Raw genomic sequence first — 18385 nt, forward strand, 5'->3', positions numbered from 1 at the left:
GGCGAGGGCATCACTGGGGTGGTTTGGGGTCGAAAAGAAAAGCTGGGTATATTTTGAATGCTGCCAATTCAGTATTCTCTATGGCAGGGGTGTCAAACTGCCGGCCCATGGGCCGATTGCATCATGCGGACGCTGCGCCTACTCCAGCTTTGGCAATGTGAAAAAAGTCACGATTACATCGTGACACGTCACGTGACACGGCGAGTTTGACACCCATACACTATGGGGAGGATGGCTGCAGTTCCATCATGCTTTCATTTACTTTCTTGGTGAAGTATTGAGCTAAACATTTACCGAGATCCCTCATTATACGCTAGATCAGGGCTTTTCAGCCGGTGGTACTTAGATACCTGGCAGGTGGTAGGTAATCATCCTAGAGAAGTAGCGGGGTGTGGGGGGGGAGAGGAATGAGCTGAAGCAGCAGCACTGCTGCACAAGCCTTAAGGGAGAGACAGCTGGCGCTACAGGGCTGTCGGGGCTTGGCAGATCTGTGTGAGCAGCTACAAGCTGATTGGTGCTTCTGCAGGGTTGTAGGGGCTCAGCACCGGGCTCCAGCTGATTGGCACTTCCAAAAGCAGCGCAGAGCAGGAGATGCATAGGAAAGCGGGGGGGGGGGGGCGGGGGAGAGAGGAAAACATATAAAAAGAGGAGGTTTTGGTGGGAAAGGGCCAGTGAGGGGGAGGAGGTGGCAAGTGCCCAGCATCCTTGCTGACCACTCAGAAAGAAAAGGCTAGTCCAGGCCGACTGGGTGCTGATTTATAACCTTGTAGCTACCATAATAGCCAGAACGTGCCCAGCCTTAGATGCACGGGGCAGCCCTGGAACCAGCGACGGGCTGCCTCCCTGCCTCAGCCCTGCCCCCACCCTGTCCCCTGAGCATGCGCATAGAAGGTGGCAGTGAGTGTGCAGGGCCCAGCATCCCTGGGGGCCACGTTCTAAGTGCTTTACATGTTTATTTTTTTAAGCTGCCTGAGTTCCCTGGCAGGAAGCTTCCCATTTTGACCCCTCTCCCCCGTTGTTCCCTTTGTGCATGGCTCTCAGCTCACCTCTCCCAGACCCATGTATGTGTTTGTTTGTGTGTGTTGCTGCCCTTTCGCCATCCCCATAGCCCCTCCTCCTTGCCTATCCTGGTGGTCTCCCATCCTATTGTGAAGGATGCTTTGGTTACAAAGCCGGGTCTCCTCACATGGAGAGGGAGTGGGTCTCCCTTTGACCCAAGCACTTTGCCCTCCTGCACCCACCATGAGAAACCTGGCCAAGGAGAGTCAGCACAGCAGCAGCCTCGAGCAGGAGGTAAGCACAGCTGGGCATCCCCTCAGTAAGGCTCCCCCAGTGGACCATGCCCTGGTGCCCATTCCAGTCCCACCCCCTTCCACAGACCTCTGGATCCTCCCACAGCCTTCAACCCCCCCCCAGGTGCCCTCCAACCTGAGTGATGTTGAGCTGGCCACGCCCCCCCCGGCCATTGACTTCACTTGTCAAAAGGTTGCAAAAGGGGATCACATGACCCTGGGACACTGTGACTGTCATAAGTATGAATCAGTTGCCAAGCATCCAAATGTAAATCACGTGACCCTGGGGATGCTGCAATGGTCATAAGTGTGAAAAATGGTCATAAGTCACATTTTTCAGTGCCATTGTAACTTCGAACGGTCTTTAAGTGAACTTTTGTAAGTTTAGGACTACCTGTACTTTATCACTTTTTTCCTCTTTTTTTTTGTTTATCAAGTTTTTGGCACCTTGCTAGGCATCTGGCGGTACTCGAATATTGCCATATCCTAAAAGTGGTACAATCGGTGAAAAGGTTGAAAAGCCCTGCTCTAGATAGTAGACTTTTCCTACCAACCTACACATGAAAATCTACTTGGCTCAGAATTGTTCTTGCCAAGATGCGCTTAATTCTGCAGCCAGAGATTTTGCTGGGTAATGCAACTCCATTCGTATAATTTAACCTCTTTACAGCTTTGAAGGCCTATTTTCCATATTGCGGTCTCTTTTACAACAACATACAGTTAAGTTCTAGAATTTTCTTAGCCCTAGGGAGAAGGCAACGGCAAGCTGTTTCTGAAAAATATTGCTAAGAAAAGCCGTATGGACTTGTTCATGCAATCAGCAGGAATCAAGACTGACTAAAAGGCATTGAAGGGAAGAAAGGAAAGAAAGAAGGAAGATCTAAAAGAAGATTTTCTCCCTGGTCCTGCCACTTTTTATAGGAAAATAACATAACATAACATAACACAACACAACACAACACTGCAACACAACACAATACAACACAACACAACCACACCATACCATACCATACCATACCATACCATACCATACCATACCATACCATACCATACCATACCATACCATACCATACCATACCATACCATACAATACAATACAATATGACTGTACTATACCCAGTCTTTATTTTAGCGTACATCTAAATATTCTAAAAAAACCACCCCTCTCTTATTTCTTTCTGCTTGGTGCATTTGGGTAGAATGGACAAATTCCAGTTGCTTTCTATTAACCAGTAGATTTTGGATGCTGTTAAAGGAGGACAAATCATTAGACATTTTATTATGAAATTTGGTGGCATGGAGAATAGCAGTTTGCATTTTCCATATGGCCTTGGATCAGCTTTTTCTTCGATCTATGAATGATATCAGCAGGAGAATGTCTATGGAGCTTCTCAGTCCTCTGGGTCATGGTTCTCTCAAAGGTGCTTTTTCAAAAGGCAACTGGACTTTGTTTTTTTCCCTTAAGGAAGAAGAAGAAGAAGACATTTCTCTTCTCAACCAAGAAGCTTTTGGATGAGAAGCGAAATGTCTTCTTCATTCCTCAAAGAAGAAATAGACCAGTTGTTGCCTTTTGAAAAAGCACCTTTCAGAGGAGTCTTTAACATTTCCTCATGAACAGATCTTGAAGCAGCTGCCTTTTAGAGATGATGATTTTACCCCATAAGGTAGATATACAGAAATTCCATTAACCTTTTCAGTGGCTAATAAATATCAGAAAATGTGCATTTTCCAAAATGGGATCTATATTTTATAGCTTTGATCTATTAAATCTTATTTCTGTATCCCCCCTCTCCCCAAAACATGTAAAGGGTGTGCTCTTCACACATTTTCTTTCTTTGTTGGGTGATAAATCCACCTATATTATGAAACTGTAATTGCTGAATGCAAATCAATGTTTCTTGAATAAAATCACTTGGAAACTTCAGGGGGAAAAAAGCAGAATGTTTTTAGAATACACCAATAAATATATCACAAACATCTTGTTTGTGTAAACTTTCTTGTACCTATTGATCTATTTTGGAGTGCCAAACTGTGGTCCTTAAGACTTCTCTCAGGATGGCTGAAAACTACGGTAATGGAAATGGCATAATTGCCTGCCATTCTGAAACAGACAAAAAAACCACCTTCCAAACCCTGCCCATTTTTATAATAAAATTGTATACATCTGTGTACTATTTGATTGCTGTTTATAATTGTTTTTATTATGTTTATATATAACATATGTTTTTATGTCTATCTGCATACCACCCTGAGTCGATCTATGAAGGAGATGGACGTTTTTTAAATATGATTGATAAATATATAAGTGAATAGCTCCATTCACATGGCAACCTCTCAGCTTCCCAAGGACTCTTCTATATCAGGGGTCCCCAACACCTGGTCCGTGGACCAGTACCAGGCCGTGGCATGCCAGCAACGGTCTGCACAAACAAGCAAAGTCTCATCGACAAGATGCAGGCAGCACACAAAACCACACACCCTCCGGTCCGTGGAAAATCTTCTCTCCACAGAACTGGTCCCTGGTGCCCCAAAGGTTGAGAACCTCTGTTCTATATGATCTTTGAACCCCAACTCACCTCCTCCTGACCTAGTTGAACCTCTATGACCTTACTAAGTTGTTTACTCACAGCAAAGTAATTTTTTGACACTATACATTATCTTTTTTCTTTCTTAAGTAGTCAGTCTGTACAACGCTTCCTATTTGAGGAATGAATGAATAAATAAATAAAAAATAAATAAATAAACAAACACATGTCCTTAAGGAGCTCAAATGGAGTGTTTGTAGCTGCAGAGCGCACTAAAGCAATCTCAGGAAAAAAGATGCAGCTGTTTTCAAGGGTAACAAATAGACGCTGCATTGGCACTGCTCTGCATTTTGAAAGACCTATTCTGAATTATTACTGAAATTTTGTAGCTGTGTAAACAGATGTAAGTCATCTTACATGCTGTTCCAAGAACATAAACACCCACTGTTTTATTTTAACTTCGGAGGAATATTTTTGCTTCAATGCAAAAATAATATTAACCATATATACTATAATTAGGACAACTCAGGCAAGTTTCACAGATGATAGACTATAGCTCACAGATAGAGGCAGAAATGTGAATTGCATGATCACAGAAAAGCTAAATCACAATTTAGTGTAGCGTGAATGTATAGCAATGAGTCTTCTGAATGCTACTCACTCATGGAAGGAAAAAGGAGATTGGTGGTTTCTGCTTTTCATTTAATGAAGTTTGTCATGTTGTCTAGACTTGGAATTATAGATAATCATAACTGATTTTATGTTAATTTACACTTAAGTACTCAAATCATTCTTATTTTACATCAGGCACAGTCTTCCATCCCAGACAGCACAAAAACCTATACTAAAACAAAACTTCAGAATTCTTTTTTTTTCCCAGGAGAAGGAAGAGACATGAATATAAAAATCTGAGGTTCCTTCATGTCAAACTAAATCTGTTTGGGCAGATTAATTTATTAATCACACTTATAACTTGCCCAGGGCCAGCTCTATACAATTTGGCACCCTAAGCAAAGTCATACACTGACACCCCCTATAGTTCGGCTCAACGTCTGATTTTGTTAGGAATTTCAAAATGTGTCTTTCTTTCTTTCTTTCTTTCTTTCTTTCTTTCTTTCTTTCTTTCTTTCTTTCTTTCTTTCTTTCTTTCTTTCTTTCTTCTTTCTTTTTCGTTTTACACATATGATTTCAAGCTCCAGATTTCACCCTCTTATTTCTGTCCTCAGAGAAGATGAAGATGAGAGAGAGAGAGAGAAATGGGATGGGAGAGGGTACTTGCCCGCAACTTGAAATGTTCATTTATTCATTATGAATTCATGGAGCTTCTACTTGGCCTTGCCTAGAGCCAGCCCTGGACTTGTTAACCAAAGATTTTCAGGAGTTAAAGTCAGATTGACATATCAAGCTAAGCTATTTGCCTCTGAATGGCTATCTCAGTCTCTTTTATGTCCTTAATAAAATTTTAGAAATAGAGGGAAAGAGAATATTTGCTTTTTTAAAAATTAAAAGGTAGAATAAGTCTCAGTGACAGAAAGCAGAGAATATTTTTATTTGAACTTTTTATTTTTAAAAGTTCAAGCAGTCCAACTTTTTTCAAGATATCATCTGAGGCTAGTACTTTAAGAATTTAAATTAATGTGACACTTGCTTCCTGGTTGTTTTTCTATTCAAAGTCATTAAATAGGAGTAAAGAAAGCTTATTCTTTAGTTTTGCTGCCTGTTTTCTACAGATGCTCTCAGTTCAAATTATTTTTAAGCCACAAAGCATGTGGGTGAAGCTTTCCTATGCAGGGGGTTGTGGGGTGTACTTAATTTGCAGGGAAGTGATATTTTGACACATTGAGTACAGCATATAGTAAACCCTCAATTTAAGGAGATTGAGGGAAGAATGGCTGTTAAGGCTGTCTGTTAAATGGCAAATGGAATTTATTTTTGAGCCCCAAAACCCTTGAACATCAAAAAATAAAAAATAAAAATAAAAAATCACCCCCTCCTCTTTGTGCAATTCCTTCCAGCAGTATTCCTTACATACTGGCCCAATGCTTCATTCTGAGTCCCAAAGACCTACCACAGTTCTTCATTCTTAAAGTGGATGATGAGATGTCACAGGCAGCTGTTATATTAGACATAAACCATAGAGATGATTAAGACAAATTAATATTGCAAGCCTGATCCACGTGGTAAGCGTGAAATTATGGATCAATGGTCAATTCTGAGATAATGGAAGAGGACCTTGGAGTACAACAAGGATATGTATGAGTAAATCTGCCTTCCTACCTAAGCATTTTGTTTAATTACTGCAAGCAAGGGAGTGTGAACCTTGGAAAATTGATTTCAATGACTAAACCATGACTTGATCAATGTATGATACAAGCACAATGGCTGAAACCCAATCCCTTGTTTAATTGCTCCATTTATACCTCCTACCTCCATTTATACCATTCTGTATAGTAGATAAAGAAATAGAAATAATATTTTCCGAAAAATTATTACTGAAAAAAGGAAGTCCCAATATAACAATGAACATTCAGGCTACTTTTAAATACAACAGACAAATCTGAAGTATGCTAAACTGAGGCCCATTGAACTGAAGGATCAATTCAGGAATGGAATCGATTAATTCAGGAATCTTGTGTAATTTAATGTGGATTACTGAGATGGTCTTTGAGGAATATTGCTACTGGGGGCTGCCCAGCATAACATGTTTTAAGTGCCTTTTAGGGTTTTTTTTTTAGATTTACCAGACATTTAGGCTTAATATAGACGCGGTGGCTCAGTGGGTTAGGACGCTGAACTTGTCGATCGGAAGGTCGGCAGTTTGGCGGGTCGAATCCCGAGTGCCGCGTAGCAGAGTGAGCGCCTGTTACTCGTCCCAGCTTCTGCCCACCTAGCAGTTCGAAAGCACGTAAAAATGCAAGTAGAAAAATAGGGACCACTACGGTGGGAAGGTAACAGCGTTCCGTGCTAGTCATGCTGGCCACATGACCACGGAGATGTCCTTGGACAAGCGCTGGCTCTTCGGCTATGAAACGGAGATGAGCACCGGCCCCTAGAGTCAGAAACGACTAGCACGCATGTGCGGGGGAACCTTTACCTTTTTTATACTTCTGCCCTTATTAGTTCATTGGGCTGAGGGCTTACTTTTGGATTACATTGTTTACATTAAATGTTTTAAGACAGTTATTTAGTCAAAAAACAAAGAAAAGGAAAAAAAACTAGTTGGAGACAGTCATCATGTTTTATTTTGCAAGAAATAAAAGTCCAGTTGCAAACTTGATTTTATCAGAAATGACAAAGGTATTGACAAAGGCGTTCCTAGGAAGGAGATAAAAATGTGTCAGACAGTGAGCACAGCCCTGTGATAAAAGCCTGGTTGCTTTTGTACATGCATGCAATATTGAACATAAGTATAAAACGGGCAGGTTTGGATTGTGAGGCTGCCATCTTTCAGATTTAGACAATAGTTCCTTCCATCCCCCGTGAAGGCTCTGGCTGCTGGCTTGTTTTTGTCTCAGGAAGACAATTGCAGTATTAGAAATTAGAGACTCAGAGTTGCATGAACAAAGTAACATTCTTGAGGGGACAACTTATTTGTGGCAGCTGAGCCTATGTGCAGCTAGGGCATGTGAGGATCTTGCTGGTGAACAGGTGAGTGGTGTCAGTTTTGATAATACAGACTGCCTGCTGGACTGTGAAATGTTTGGAATCCTTGTTGTGGTGCAGATGTTGCAGCCCTTAGGCAGCTCACAGTTGTTTCTTTAAGCAACTGCAGGCTGGCAAGTCTTTCTTTGTGCAGAGTCAGTATAAAACCATTGTGCGTGCATGCTTTGCATCTGTTTATAAGTCATTTTCGTGCCAAGTTGCTTCAAGGTAAATGGGCCTTTACCTAAGAGGGGCTTTTTGTAACAATATTGGGTTGATAACCTGGAAACCTGGACCCTACAAAATGCAAGGTTGGCTCTGTGTCAGGAGCTTAGTACCAGCTAGTGGAAATCCAAAAGCTTAGCTTTCCAAGTTTCTCAGGGGAAAAATTGTCCTGACTGTGTCCTCCCAATAAATTCCAAATGTAAAACATCTTTCCTTCTAGTGGAAACTCTAAATGCACCCAAAGCACATTCTAAATTGCATTCCAAAACCTAGAAGAAGCCCATTAAAGAAAAAGCGTGGCTTATAACGGACCTGGGTACAGGCCACAGTGGGAGAGTGGCCTGTTTTACATCGGCAGCCCCATAGAGGTGGGAGCTCTGTGGGTGCTGCCCCACCCAGGGTGGGCATTTTGGACCATCCCCGGAGGCAGACTCGCGTCCCGTTGTGAGAGGACGGGTTGTGGTATGCCTCTGGGAGCATCCAATCAAGTGGCAGTGGTTGGTGGATGGCCCAAATGTCCCACTCCTTTCCTTTGATCCTCCTGTTGGTTTCAATCATTGGACTTCCCTCTCTGGACTTGCTGACTGGATGCATCAATATTCCGACACGGACTTGCTCGCCCTCAGGGGTGCCCCCCTCTCCTGGGTGCGTCCCGCCTTCTTTTCTTTCCCTAATCTCGATGAGGGGCCCAATTGTTGGGACCCTGAGAGATGGCCGGGAAAGGCCAGGGGCTCTCGATATAAACCTAATAAGAGGCCCCTGGTTAATTTTTTAGCTAAATTTTTTAGGGGGTTGGGGAGGGGGGTGGGGGGTAGTGGTTGTCTGGCGGTGGGGGGTAGCCAAACAACTTTGTTGCAGGCCAGGCCTGGGTCTGACGGCGTTCGGGGGGAGCGGGTTGTGGTTACATCTGGGGCTCTTGAGCGGGTCGTGGGACTACCAATTCCCACGACGGGGAACGGCAGCAGGCGGATAGACAGGGGGCCATATCGTTACCGGGAGGGCCGTCTCCGCTGTCTTCAAGCGGTGAGGCGCTCCGACCCTCTGGTTCTTCCCCGAGGTCCCGGGAGCGGGGATGTGCAGCCTCCTGAGCTCCGGCTGGTGTACCTGAATGCCAGGTCCGTGGTTAATAAAGCTCCCCTCGTTAGGGATTTAGTTGAGGGTGAGCATGCGGACCTGGCTTGCATCACGGAGACTTGGTTGGGCCCAGAGGGTGGGGTCCCTTTGGTTGACCTCTGCCCACCAGGTTTCCGGGTGCTACACCGGCCACGAGCTCAAGGTAGGGGTGGGGGAGTGGCGGTTACCATTAGGGAGACCTTATGTCCGCGGGAGGCCACCGTTTCTCAGATAGTCGGGTGTGAGTCTCTCTTCATGAGATTTGGTCCTGGGGCGCAGTTGGGCTTGCTGCTGGTGTACATTTCGCCTAGTCTCACAGCGGCAGCCCTGCCCGAGCTGCTCGATATCCTCTCGGGTTTGGTGGTTGAGTTTCCCAAACTTATAGTTTTGGGAGACTTCAATCTACCATCCCTGGGAGGTTCATCTGAGCTAGCTCGGGAGTTCATGGCTTCCATGGCGGCCATGGACCTGACGCAAGTAATTTCAGAGCCAACTCATGAGGGAGGCCACACCCTTGACCTGATTTTTTTATCTAGACGGTGGTTGGATGATCTAGGTGGGGGCTCTCCATTTATTATGCCCCTGTCATGGACCGATCATCATCTCCTGCGGCTGGTCTTCCGCTTTGCCACCCCCCGCCGTGGGGGTACGGAGCCAATTAGATGGTACCGCCCCAGACGCTTAATGGATCCTGATAGATTCCAAGCGGCGCTGGGGTCCCCACCTGCCTCCACTGCTCACAGCTCGGCTGATGCCTTAGTGGAAGCCTGGGGAAGGGCAGCCACTGAGGCACTTGACCGGGTTGTACCCTTGCGGCCCCTGACCCGGCGCAGATCCCAGCGAGCTCCATGGTTTTCCGCGGAGCTCCGGGAGATGAAGCGCCGGAAACGGGGCCTAGAGAGCTGCTGGAGGTCTAGCCGATCCGAACCCGACCGGTTGCGGTTAAGAACCTATATTAGGTCTTATCTCGCAGCGATGAGGGTGGCGAGGTGTAATTACTTCTCCACCCTCATCGCGTCCGCAGATAATCGCCCGGCCGCCTTGTTTAGGGTGACTCGCTCACTTCTCAATCAGGAGGTGAGGGAGGATCCCTTGCAAGGTCGTGCCGAGGAATTTAGTCATCATCTGTCGGATAAAATCGCTCGGATTCGGACCGGTTTGGACTCCAGCTGGGCAGAGTCAGGCGATCAGGACACGGGCGGTCTTGTCAATGTTATCTGGGAAGAGTTTGATTCTGTGACCCCTGATGAAGTGGACAGGATTATGGGGAGGCTGAGCTCCTCCACATGTTTGTTGGACCCGTGCCCTTCCTGGCTGGTTTATGCAGCTAGGGAGAGGACACGAGGCTGGCTCCAGGCGGTTATATCTGCTTCTTTGAGTGAGGGTTATTTCCCCACCGTCTTGAAGGAGGCGGTGGTGAGACCTCTCCTCAAGAAGCCTGCCCTGGACCCAGCCGTTTTGAACAACTTTCGTCCAGTCTCCAACCTTCGCTTTCTTGCGAAGGTTGTTGAGAGTGTGGTGGCGCATCAGCTCCCTCTGGTCCTGGATGAAGCGGATTATCTGGACCCCTACCAATCGGGTTTCAGGCCCGGGTACAGCACGGAGACGGCATTGGTCGCTCTGGTGAATGATCTCTGGAGGGCGCGGGATAGGGGACATTCCTCTGTCCTAGTCCTATTAGACCTCTCAGCGGCTTTCGATACCATCGACCATGGTATCTTGCTGCGGCGTCTCAGGGGATTGGGAGTGGGAGGCACAGTTCTTCAGTGGTTCTCCTCCTATCTCCTGGGACGCTCGGAGTCGGTGTTGGCAGGGGGGCAGAGATCGGCCCCTAGGTCTCTCGTTTGTGGAGTTCCTCAGGGGTCGGTTCTCTCGCCTCTCCTGTTCAACATCTATATGAAACCGCTGGGTGAGATCATTCGTGGTTTTGGAGTTGGGTATCATCAGTATGCCGATGATACCCAACTTTTCTTTTCGACCCCAAACCACCCCAGTGATGCCCTCGCCGTGATGTCCCGTTGCCTGGAGGCGGTTCGGGTCTGGATGGGGAGGAACAGACTTCAGCTCAACCCTGACAAGACTGAGTGGCTGTGCATTCCGGCATCCCGGGACATTCCAAATGTTCCATCTCTTTCTATGGGGGGTGAGCTCTTACCCCCCGTGGATAGGGCTCGCAACTTGGGAGTCCTTCTAGATTCACGGCTTACTTTGGAAGAGCATATAGTGGCCGTGACTAGGGGGGCTTTCGCCCAGGTTCGCCTGGTGCGCCAGTTGCGGCCCTATCTGAACCGGGATGCCCTGTGTACAGTCACTCATGCGCTCGTGACCTCTCGCCTTGACTACTGTAATGCTCTCTACATGGGGCTTCCCTTGAAGACCACTCGGAGGCTCCAACTGGTACAGAATGCGGCCGCGAGAGTTGTCTTGGGAGTTTCCCGGTACTCCCATGTTACACCTTTGCTCCGCGAGCTGCATTGGTTACCAGTTGTCTTTCGGGTGAGGTTCAAGGTGTTGGTCACGATCTTTAAGGCCCTACATGGCATGGGTCCGGGTTACCTCAGGGACCACCTGCTGCCGGCATCGACTCCCCTCCGCCCTGTGCGTTCCCACAGAGAGGGCCTCCTCAGGGTGCCGCCAGTCAGGGAATGTCGACTGGTGGCCCCCAGGGGGAGGGCCTTCTCTGTGGGGGCTCCGGCTTTATGGAATCAATTGCCGGTGGAGCTCCGGATGGCACCAGACCTTCGAACTTTCCGTCGGGGCCTGAAGACCCATCTGTTCGAATTAGCTGGTCTGGCCTGATGGGGGATTATGGGCTTTTAATTGTTTTTAATCTGTACTTCTGTTTTAATTGGGCATGGATTTAATTCTTTTTAATTTTTGTATAGTGTTTCTTATGTATGCCCTGTGAACCGCCCTGAGTCCCACCAAGGAGAAGGGCGGTATATAAATCAAATAAACTATAGACTATAAACTATAATCTGACATTTGCTTACCATGCAACCATAAGGCACACATTGCTTGGCCCAAGAAATGACAAAATTTTTCATCCACTCTGTCTTACTTTTTATCTCTCTGGTGCTTAACGACGTATTCATTTGCAGGTCTCGTATATCATGCCATGATGATGATAATTTATTGTGCACTGTAGTCCATAACTATTCTGAAAGACGGGTCTCAGTTAAGATGGGGCAACATTTTGTGGCTCCTGCCCTTTGGAATATCTCACCCCTTGAGGTGAGATTGGCTCCCACCCTCTTGATGTTTCATAAGAGCCTTAAGACCTGGTTCTGCCAGACGGCTTGGAAAACCCAAAGAGGGAGCTTCATACTGGAGGTGGTTGATTAATCCCCCACTCCCCTATATGTCAGGCTCCTCTCTTTGCCATTTTGTGTCCAGATTTTATTTGTTAATTTTTTTATCAGTTGTGCTTTTTATGGTGGATGACTTCTAATGTTGTTCAATGTTTCCTATGTTGTAAGCCACCAAGAACTGGTGGATATGAGATAGGTGGCAAATAAATTTTATAAGTAAAGGTTAGACTGCAGTATGGCAGGCTAACTCTACCCACTGTCAGCAGTTCAATCCTGACTGGCTCAAGACTGACTCAGCCTTCCATCTTTCTGAGGTCGGTAAAATGAGGACCCAGATTGTTGGGGGCAATATGCTGACTCTGTAACTGTTGAGAGAGGGCTCTAAAGCACTGTGAAACAGTATATAAGTCTAAGTGCTAAGTGCTGTATACTGTAAGATGGGTGGCAAATAAATTTTATAAATAAATAAATGAATAAATTTTATAAATAAATATCTTTTTTGTTACTTATACTGCAGAACAAGTGCTGATTTAAACATCAGATTTGCATACCTCACTGCACATGATTGTACAGTATCTTTAGCTACTGCACTCAAACTAAAATGCATCTTTTGTCTCCTAGTTGTTGGCCTTGGAATGGACCCTAGCTTACAGATTGACATTATCAAAGAATTGGATCTTGTCAATATGACTATTGGAGTTACACAGGTGTCTGGACTACATAACACCAGCAAAGCATTTCTCTTTCAAGGTAAAGCAAATGCTTTTCTAAAGTTTTAACAGTGAATAATACAACCTCTTCATTCCTATAAAACTCTGCTTTTCTTTCTTCTCTTTTTATTTATTTTATTTTTCCATTGGAGATTTTTAGTCTCATGGGTCTCATGGGTCTCCACATGGGAACAAAGGGGGGTAAGATGTCATCAGGCAAATGCATATACGCATAGGTGTGCGTGTGACATTATGGGGCAAGTACGTCATTGTGGGACATGCACAATAGTGCCATTATATAAGTGTCATCTTTTTGACATCCTTGTGATTTTCTTTTGGATGTTGAGAGCCATGTATGAATCAGCTAAGAGGTTGCCGCATTCCAATAACGTTATTTAAAAATCTTGTTTACCTTTACTTTTACCTTTTTTAATTGTTGTTTATTATGTTTTTAACATAAGTAAATCACGTAGGGTCTCTCCATCTTGAGACAGGGATACATTCCTTAAGTGCATAAATAAGATTTTTAAATAAAGTTATTGAATGCAGCAACCTCTTTCTCAGCTGATTCATAACTAGAGGTTCCTTAGTACATTAATATAGACACTGATGGCTCCATAGGTATTTTCTCAGATTTAGAAGAACCAGGTTTTTACCAGCTTCTGGGATGGCAACAGAGAAGAGGCCATCTTTGCTGGAGGAATGGTGGTAGTGTGAAGGACTGTTCCATAGGAGAGCTATACAACAGAGAATACTTGCTATCACCTACATCCCCATCCCACACCGTAATTTCCATCCTAACTAGGAGCTTTAGTAAATTCTCCCTGGCTGTAGGAGTGGACAGACAGAAACCATATAAGAAATGTGATCTCTGAAATACCCAGATCCTGACCTATTTATCCTTGCAAACCTACCAATAACCAGTGCAGAACCAGCAAAAGTGTGTACTATGGCAGTATCATGATGGGTCAATAAATTTGCGGGTCATTGTATTGTGTACCAGATAAGGTTTCAGAATAGTCTCAGTGCTAGAAGTCTTGTTAAAGCCAGTTCCATTAATTCACCCAACAGATGATAATGTCTGAGTGACTGTTCTCAGAGTATCCTGTTCCAGGTAAGACAACATTAGACACACTAGCTAAAATGGGCAAAGGCCACCCTGACCATAATTTTATGTATTTTCAAGCCATGAGTCTAGGAGTCTTCTCCTCCCCAACTATAAACCTGCTATTTCAACTTGGTATTGTCTTGGAATGAATAGGCTTCTGATCTAATAGTCATTCTATCTTGTCTGTGTTGTGTTTAACTCTTTTTTCCATCTAGACTCTGACAGCTTTTAGGCACTAAGTCAGTCTTTCTATCATAACCCCCACTGGGTTTAGAGTAGAGATGTACAAGTGAATATCATCAGACTATTGATGATACCTCACCCTGAACTGATGGATAATGTCCCTAATGATCCATATGCAGATGTTATGTAGGGTAGAAGAAAGAACCAATATAATCTATATACCTGATTTTTGGATTGGATTGGCCTCCTCAGATAGGAGAGAAACTGCTGTAAGTCAATTCCACCAGTTCCTAGTCCTTGAAAATAATCCAGAAGGATTCTGAAATTGTGAGTATTGAAGGCTATTGAAAGATCTAGGAACACAAGTTTGGTCAAAGGTCCTCCAACCAAGTCTTGCCACAGGGCAGAGATGTGGTTTCCACCCCATATCTAGCCTAGAACCAAACTGTCATCTGGATGATAACCTATATTATTTGTAATTGGAGTCCTATAATTTTCCTCAGCAATCTTCTCTCCCTGTCCCCAAAGGGAAAGGTTGGAGATTGGATGGTAGTTGAGCAATTCCATTGGTTTCAGGCTGAGTTTCTTCTTGAATGAAAAGGTTTGGAATTTCTTCCTTCAAATAAAAAGTGATTATTGCCTATATCTAACTCTCAGCTTGCTCTCTGACTGCTTTAATCAGCCAGGTACTCCACAAATGCTGGAACTAAAATTATAGAGAATTCTACTTCCTCAAAATCCACAGGTCAAAATCCTCCCAGGTAACACCACACAACAGCAAGATCAACCCTGTCATTTTAATAGATTCCATCTATCTAGATTCCAAATCAAAGTGAATGATGACCAACTTTGAACACAAAATTCTCAGTCAAATAATTCCAGTATACACTGGGTTATTTTCACCTGTTCTTCCCTGGCAGGATCTAGGACACACTCAATAGTACAACAGTCCATAGAGGCAATAAGAATGGACAAATAGCTTTGCCTTGCCACCCTGATTGCCACACAGTAGGCTTGAATATAAGCTTGTATCTGTGTTTCATCTTCTTTGCTTACTGTTTTATGTCTGTATCATCTAGGCATCTCTTAATTTGCTTCATTTCTTAGGGTTCCTGAGAGAACCAAGAGGCTGCTGGGATCACCCAGTCCCAGCACGAAAAGGCTACTCAGATCAGATCTGATACAAAAGTCTTAATTAATTAAAATATATCCAATTCAGTAATATTATATATTATTATAATATAGTATAATATAGTATTATTACAGTATTACTGTGTTATTTCAATCTATTTATTAACAAAGGTCCCTTGTTGGAAATGTATACCAAATAAGACATTGTTCAAAGAAAAATAAAAAAAAATAAAAAGGCCTTTTGTTTTTATGGCATGAGTTCTTTGAGTCCACTATATTCCCTGGACAGTGTTACAGGAAATGAGAGTATATTTTGTTGCACAAAACTAACTTTGTTGCAGATTTTCATTCAAGGATGAGATTAAATTTGTGTTAAGATCCAGGATTTCTTTTTAGTATACTGCTCAGCTGACATGTTTTTTTTTTTTGTAAATAAACCTTTCTAGAAATAGATCACATATTTGATAGCCTGATTTTCTGCAGACTCCTGTGACAATTAGAAATAGCCTTGCACTGTGCATTTGGTGGCTCTTAGCTCTTCATCTTTTAATCATAATCATCATGATAATGTATTAAACATTGGAATTTTTTTATCAGCAAATGTAATAAAGGACAATATGAAATTCTGGAAGATAAAAAAATGGGTGAAGGATCTTTAGATAGTTCCTAACTGTAACTAATGTGCTTTTTGGTGTCAGTATTAACTCAGTGAGTCCATTTTTACTTTCCAGTTAATTTAAAGGGGGCCACATTATATAAAAATGTCATATTTGTTTTTCTTGCTCTATCTAAAGTGACTTTGCTTGCTTTGGAAAATATATTTACACAAATGTCTTGGTTTCAGTGATGGGATTCAAATATGTGAACAACCAGTTCTCTGTGTGGTTGCTGCTTCCGGAAGTCCATCCTGGGCCTGGGCAACAAAAAATTACCTACTGGTTCTGCCAAACTGGTGTGAACTGGCTGAATCTCACCACTGCTTGGTTTACATACTGTAGTTATGTGGGTGTAGAATATAAATCACTGAGTAATCTTAACCTGCTGTTTAACACAAATATAGTACACTGAAAAAAGGTAAAGAAAGTTGACTGATAATAGTGTTTCTGCTTTCAAAATAATGTGTGGGTTGGAGAATAAGAGTCTCAGATAACTACTGTTGTATGGATGAAAAAAAAGTATGGAATAAAAATATTGACCATTTAGATGGTGCCACCCTGACATACAACATATTTTACATACATTATTTTGTGACATTTATTGCAGCCCTGTAATGTAGGCCTTTAGTATTAAAACACTGTTGTAATATACCGTAGATATAGATCTGAAAGCAGCTAGTTAACTTAAAATGCTATTTAAATGAAGAACTCTCCCACCCATAGCCATTTATTAGCATATCTGGCTAAATGTCATGATGCAAGCATATTAAGCAATATCTTGGTGAATTCAATCAATAATCACACATAGGAGTTCTTCAGAAACAAATAAACAATGCATCAACATGACACATAGAGACGCACACTGAAATAGAGAAATTGACGTATTTTCTTATAAAGTCAGTTTGCTTATGTAGAACAAAGCTTAACATGAAAATCAAAGGCATAGAGCAGGATAAATCAGAGAAGGCAATCGAGAGCTAAGCATGAGGCTGAGTATGGCACATTGAGGGTTGAGTGGTTATATGAACCTGACAGGAAGTATAAACAGTTTAAACAAAAGTTGGTAAGGAGGTTAATTTGACTCTAGTTGAACTGCTAGGGAAATGGGAAGTTTAGCAAAAGTGAATTCTAACAAAGGGTTATTAAGGGAAAACAGCAGTTGAGAAAGTTGTGCAGCTTTGCTTTTATTACGGTTTTATTATAGATGATCAAATCAAAAGTTGAGTTTTCATTCACAGGAGAGTAGGAAAGGCACAGACAGAGATCTCCAAAGAGGCTTTTGATGGAAAAGTCTGTCCTGTGTCAATTTTTAATGGTTACCATGCTTGTTACTTCCAGAGCCAACACAAAACTTTGTGAGAATAAGGGTTGGCAAAGAGTGCAATCAAATTATAGAGTTGATTTATTAAAGGCATTTATTTAATCGTCTCACAGGAAAGGTCTCTTGGCAATGCACAATGTACAAAATTAATAAAGCATTATATCAATTTATCTGAGAGCTAATTTGATATAGTGGTTAAGACATCAGACTAGAAACCAGGAATTCTAGGCCCACCTGAGGCATGAAAGCTGCCTGGCGACTTTGTGTCAACCACTCTCCTTCAGCCCAGGTTGAGTGACAAGCTGATTGGTCAATTCCTGTCACAACCAATGGATCAACATTTGGTTGATCTGAAAACAAGCAGACCTTGCACTTGTGATAAAACTGTAGGAAAGAAAAAAAGTGAAAAAGATATCAATATATAAGGTATGTTATGTTACAAATGCATGCAAATGAATAGTTATAAAACTGTTCTGCTGGTGGCTCCACTCTGATTAATCTCCAAAAGCCTTTTAGGAGAGGCAGGTTTTTACAGGTATCTAGAAGGTCATGACAGATCAGAGATAAAGAACTGAATCCAGTTTTCAGGCTGTTTTCACTCCTTGATTTTTACTGAGCAAGTTATATGGTATAAGAAAACAGGACCATGGTAAAGCCTTTTTTCATGAAGTTATCATTTTTGTAGGAGAAAGTTTAAACAGATGGTTCAAATGAACTGGGTTGATACTTGTGAGTAGCTTTCAATAATCTCAGCTATGCTATATATCCTTCCTCTCCTATAGGACAATAGCAGACAATGTCAAACTCGCGACGTCACATGATGTTGCGCATTGTATTGGGACAGTTTTGCCATTGCTGGCAATGGGGTGGGTGTGGCTTCTGCGTGACACATCTGGCTCATGGACCGGCAGTTTGACACCCCTGGCCTATAGGATGGTTGAGACACAACAGTTTTGTAGGCACTACAGTGAGAATGGCAGAGTTTTGGAGGATGAGCTCTGACATCATAAACTGGATGATGATTGTGGAAGTTCAGTTTACCAATTCCATGTAATTTGTTTCTGATAGTATGTGCAAAGAAACCAATAGACCTGGCACCACCAGTTGAAAATAGCCACCAATAAAGTTATCAATGTCTAGTTAGGATTACGCAATCTTGTTTTTGAGG

The 18385-nt window shown here is 43.2% G+C and overlaps 1 protein-coding gene across 1 annotated transcript in view; it reads left to right on the forward strand.

The window, feature by feature from the left end:
• NELL1 (neural EGFL like 1) overlaps positions 1-18385 on the forward strand; it is a gene marked incomplete at both ends in the record, with an annotated part of 595597 nt that overhangs the window by 5732 nt on the left and 571480 nt on the right. Inside the window, one exon of the mRNA XM_081332330.1 lies at positions 12730-12858. Within this exon, the coding sequence (XP_081188456.1) occupies positions 12730-12858 (129 nt within the window). The remainder of the gene's footprint in view (positions 1-12729; positions 12859-18385) is intronic.

The sequence above is a fragment of the Vipera berus genome (assembly GCF_964194415.1).
Source record: "Vipera berus genome assembly, chromosome: 1".
In the NCBI taxonomy this organism is placed as follows: domain Eukaryota; kingdom Metazoa; phylum Chordata; class Lepidosauria; order Squamata; family Viperidae; genus Vipera; species Vipera berus.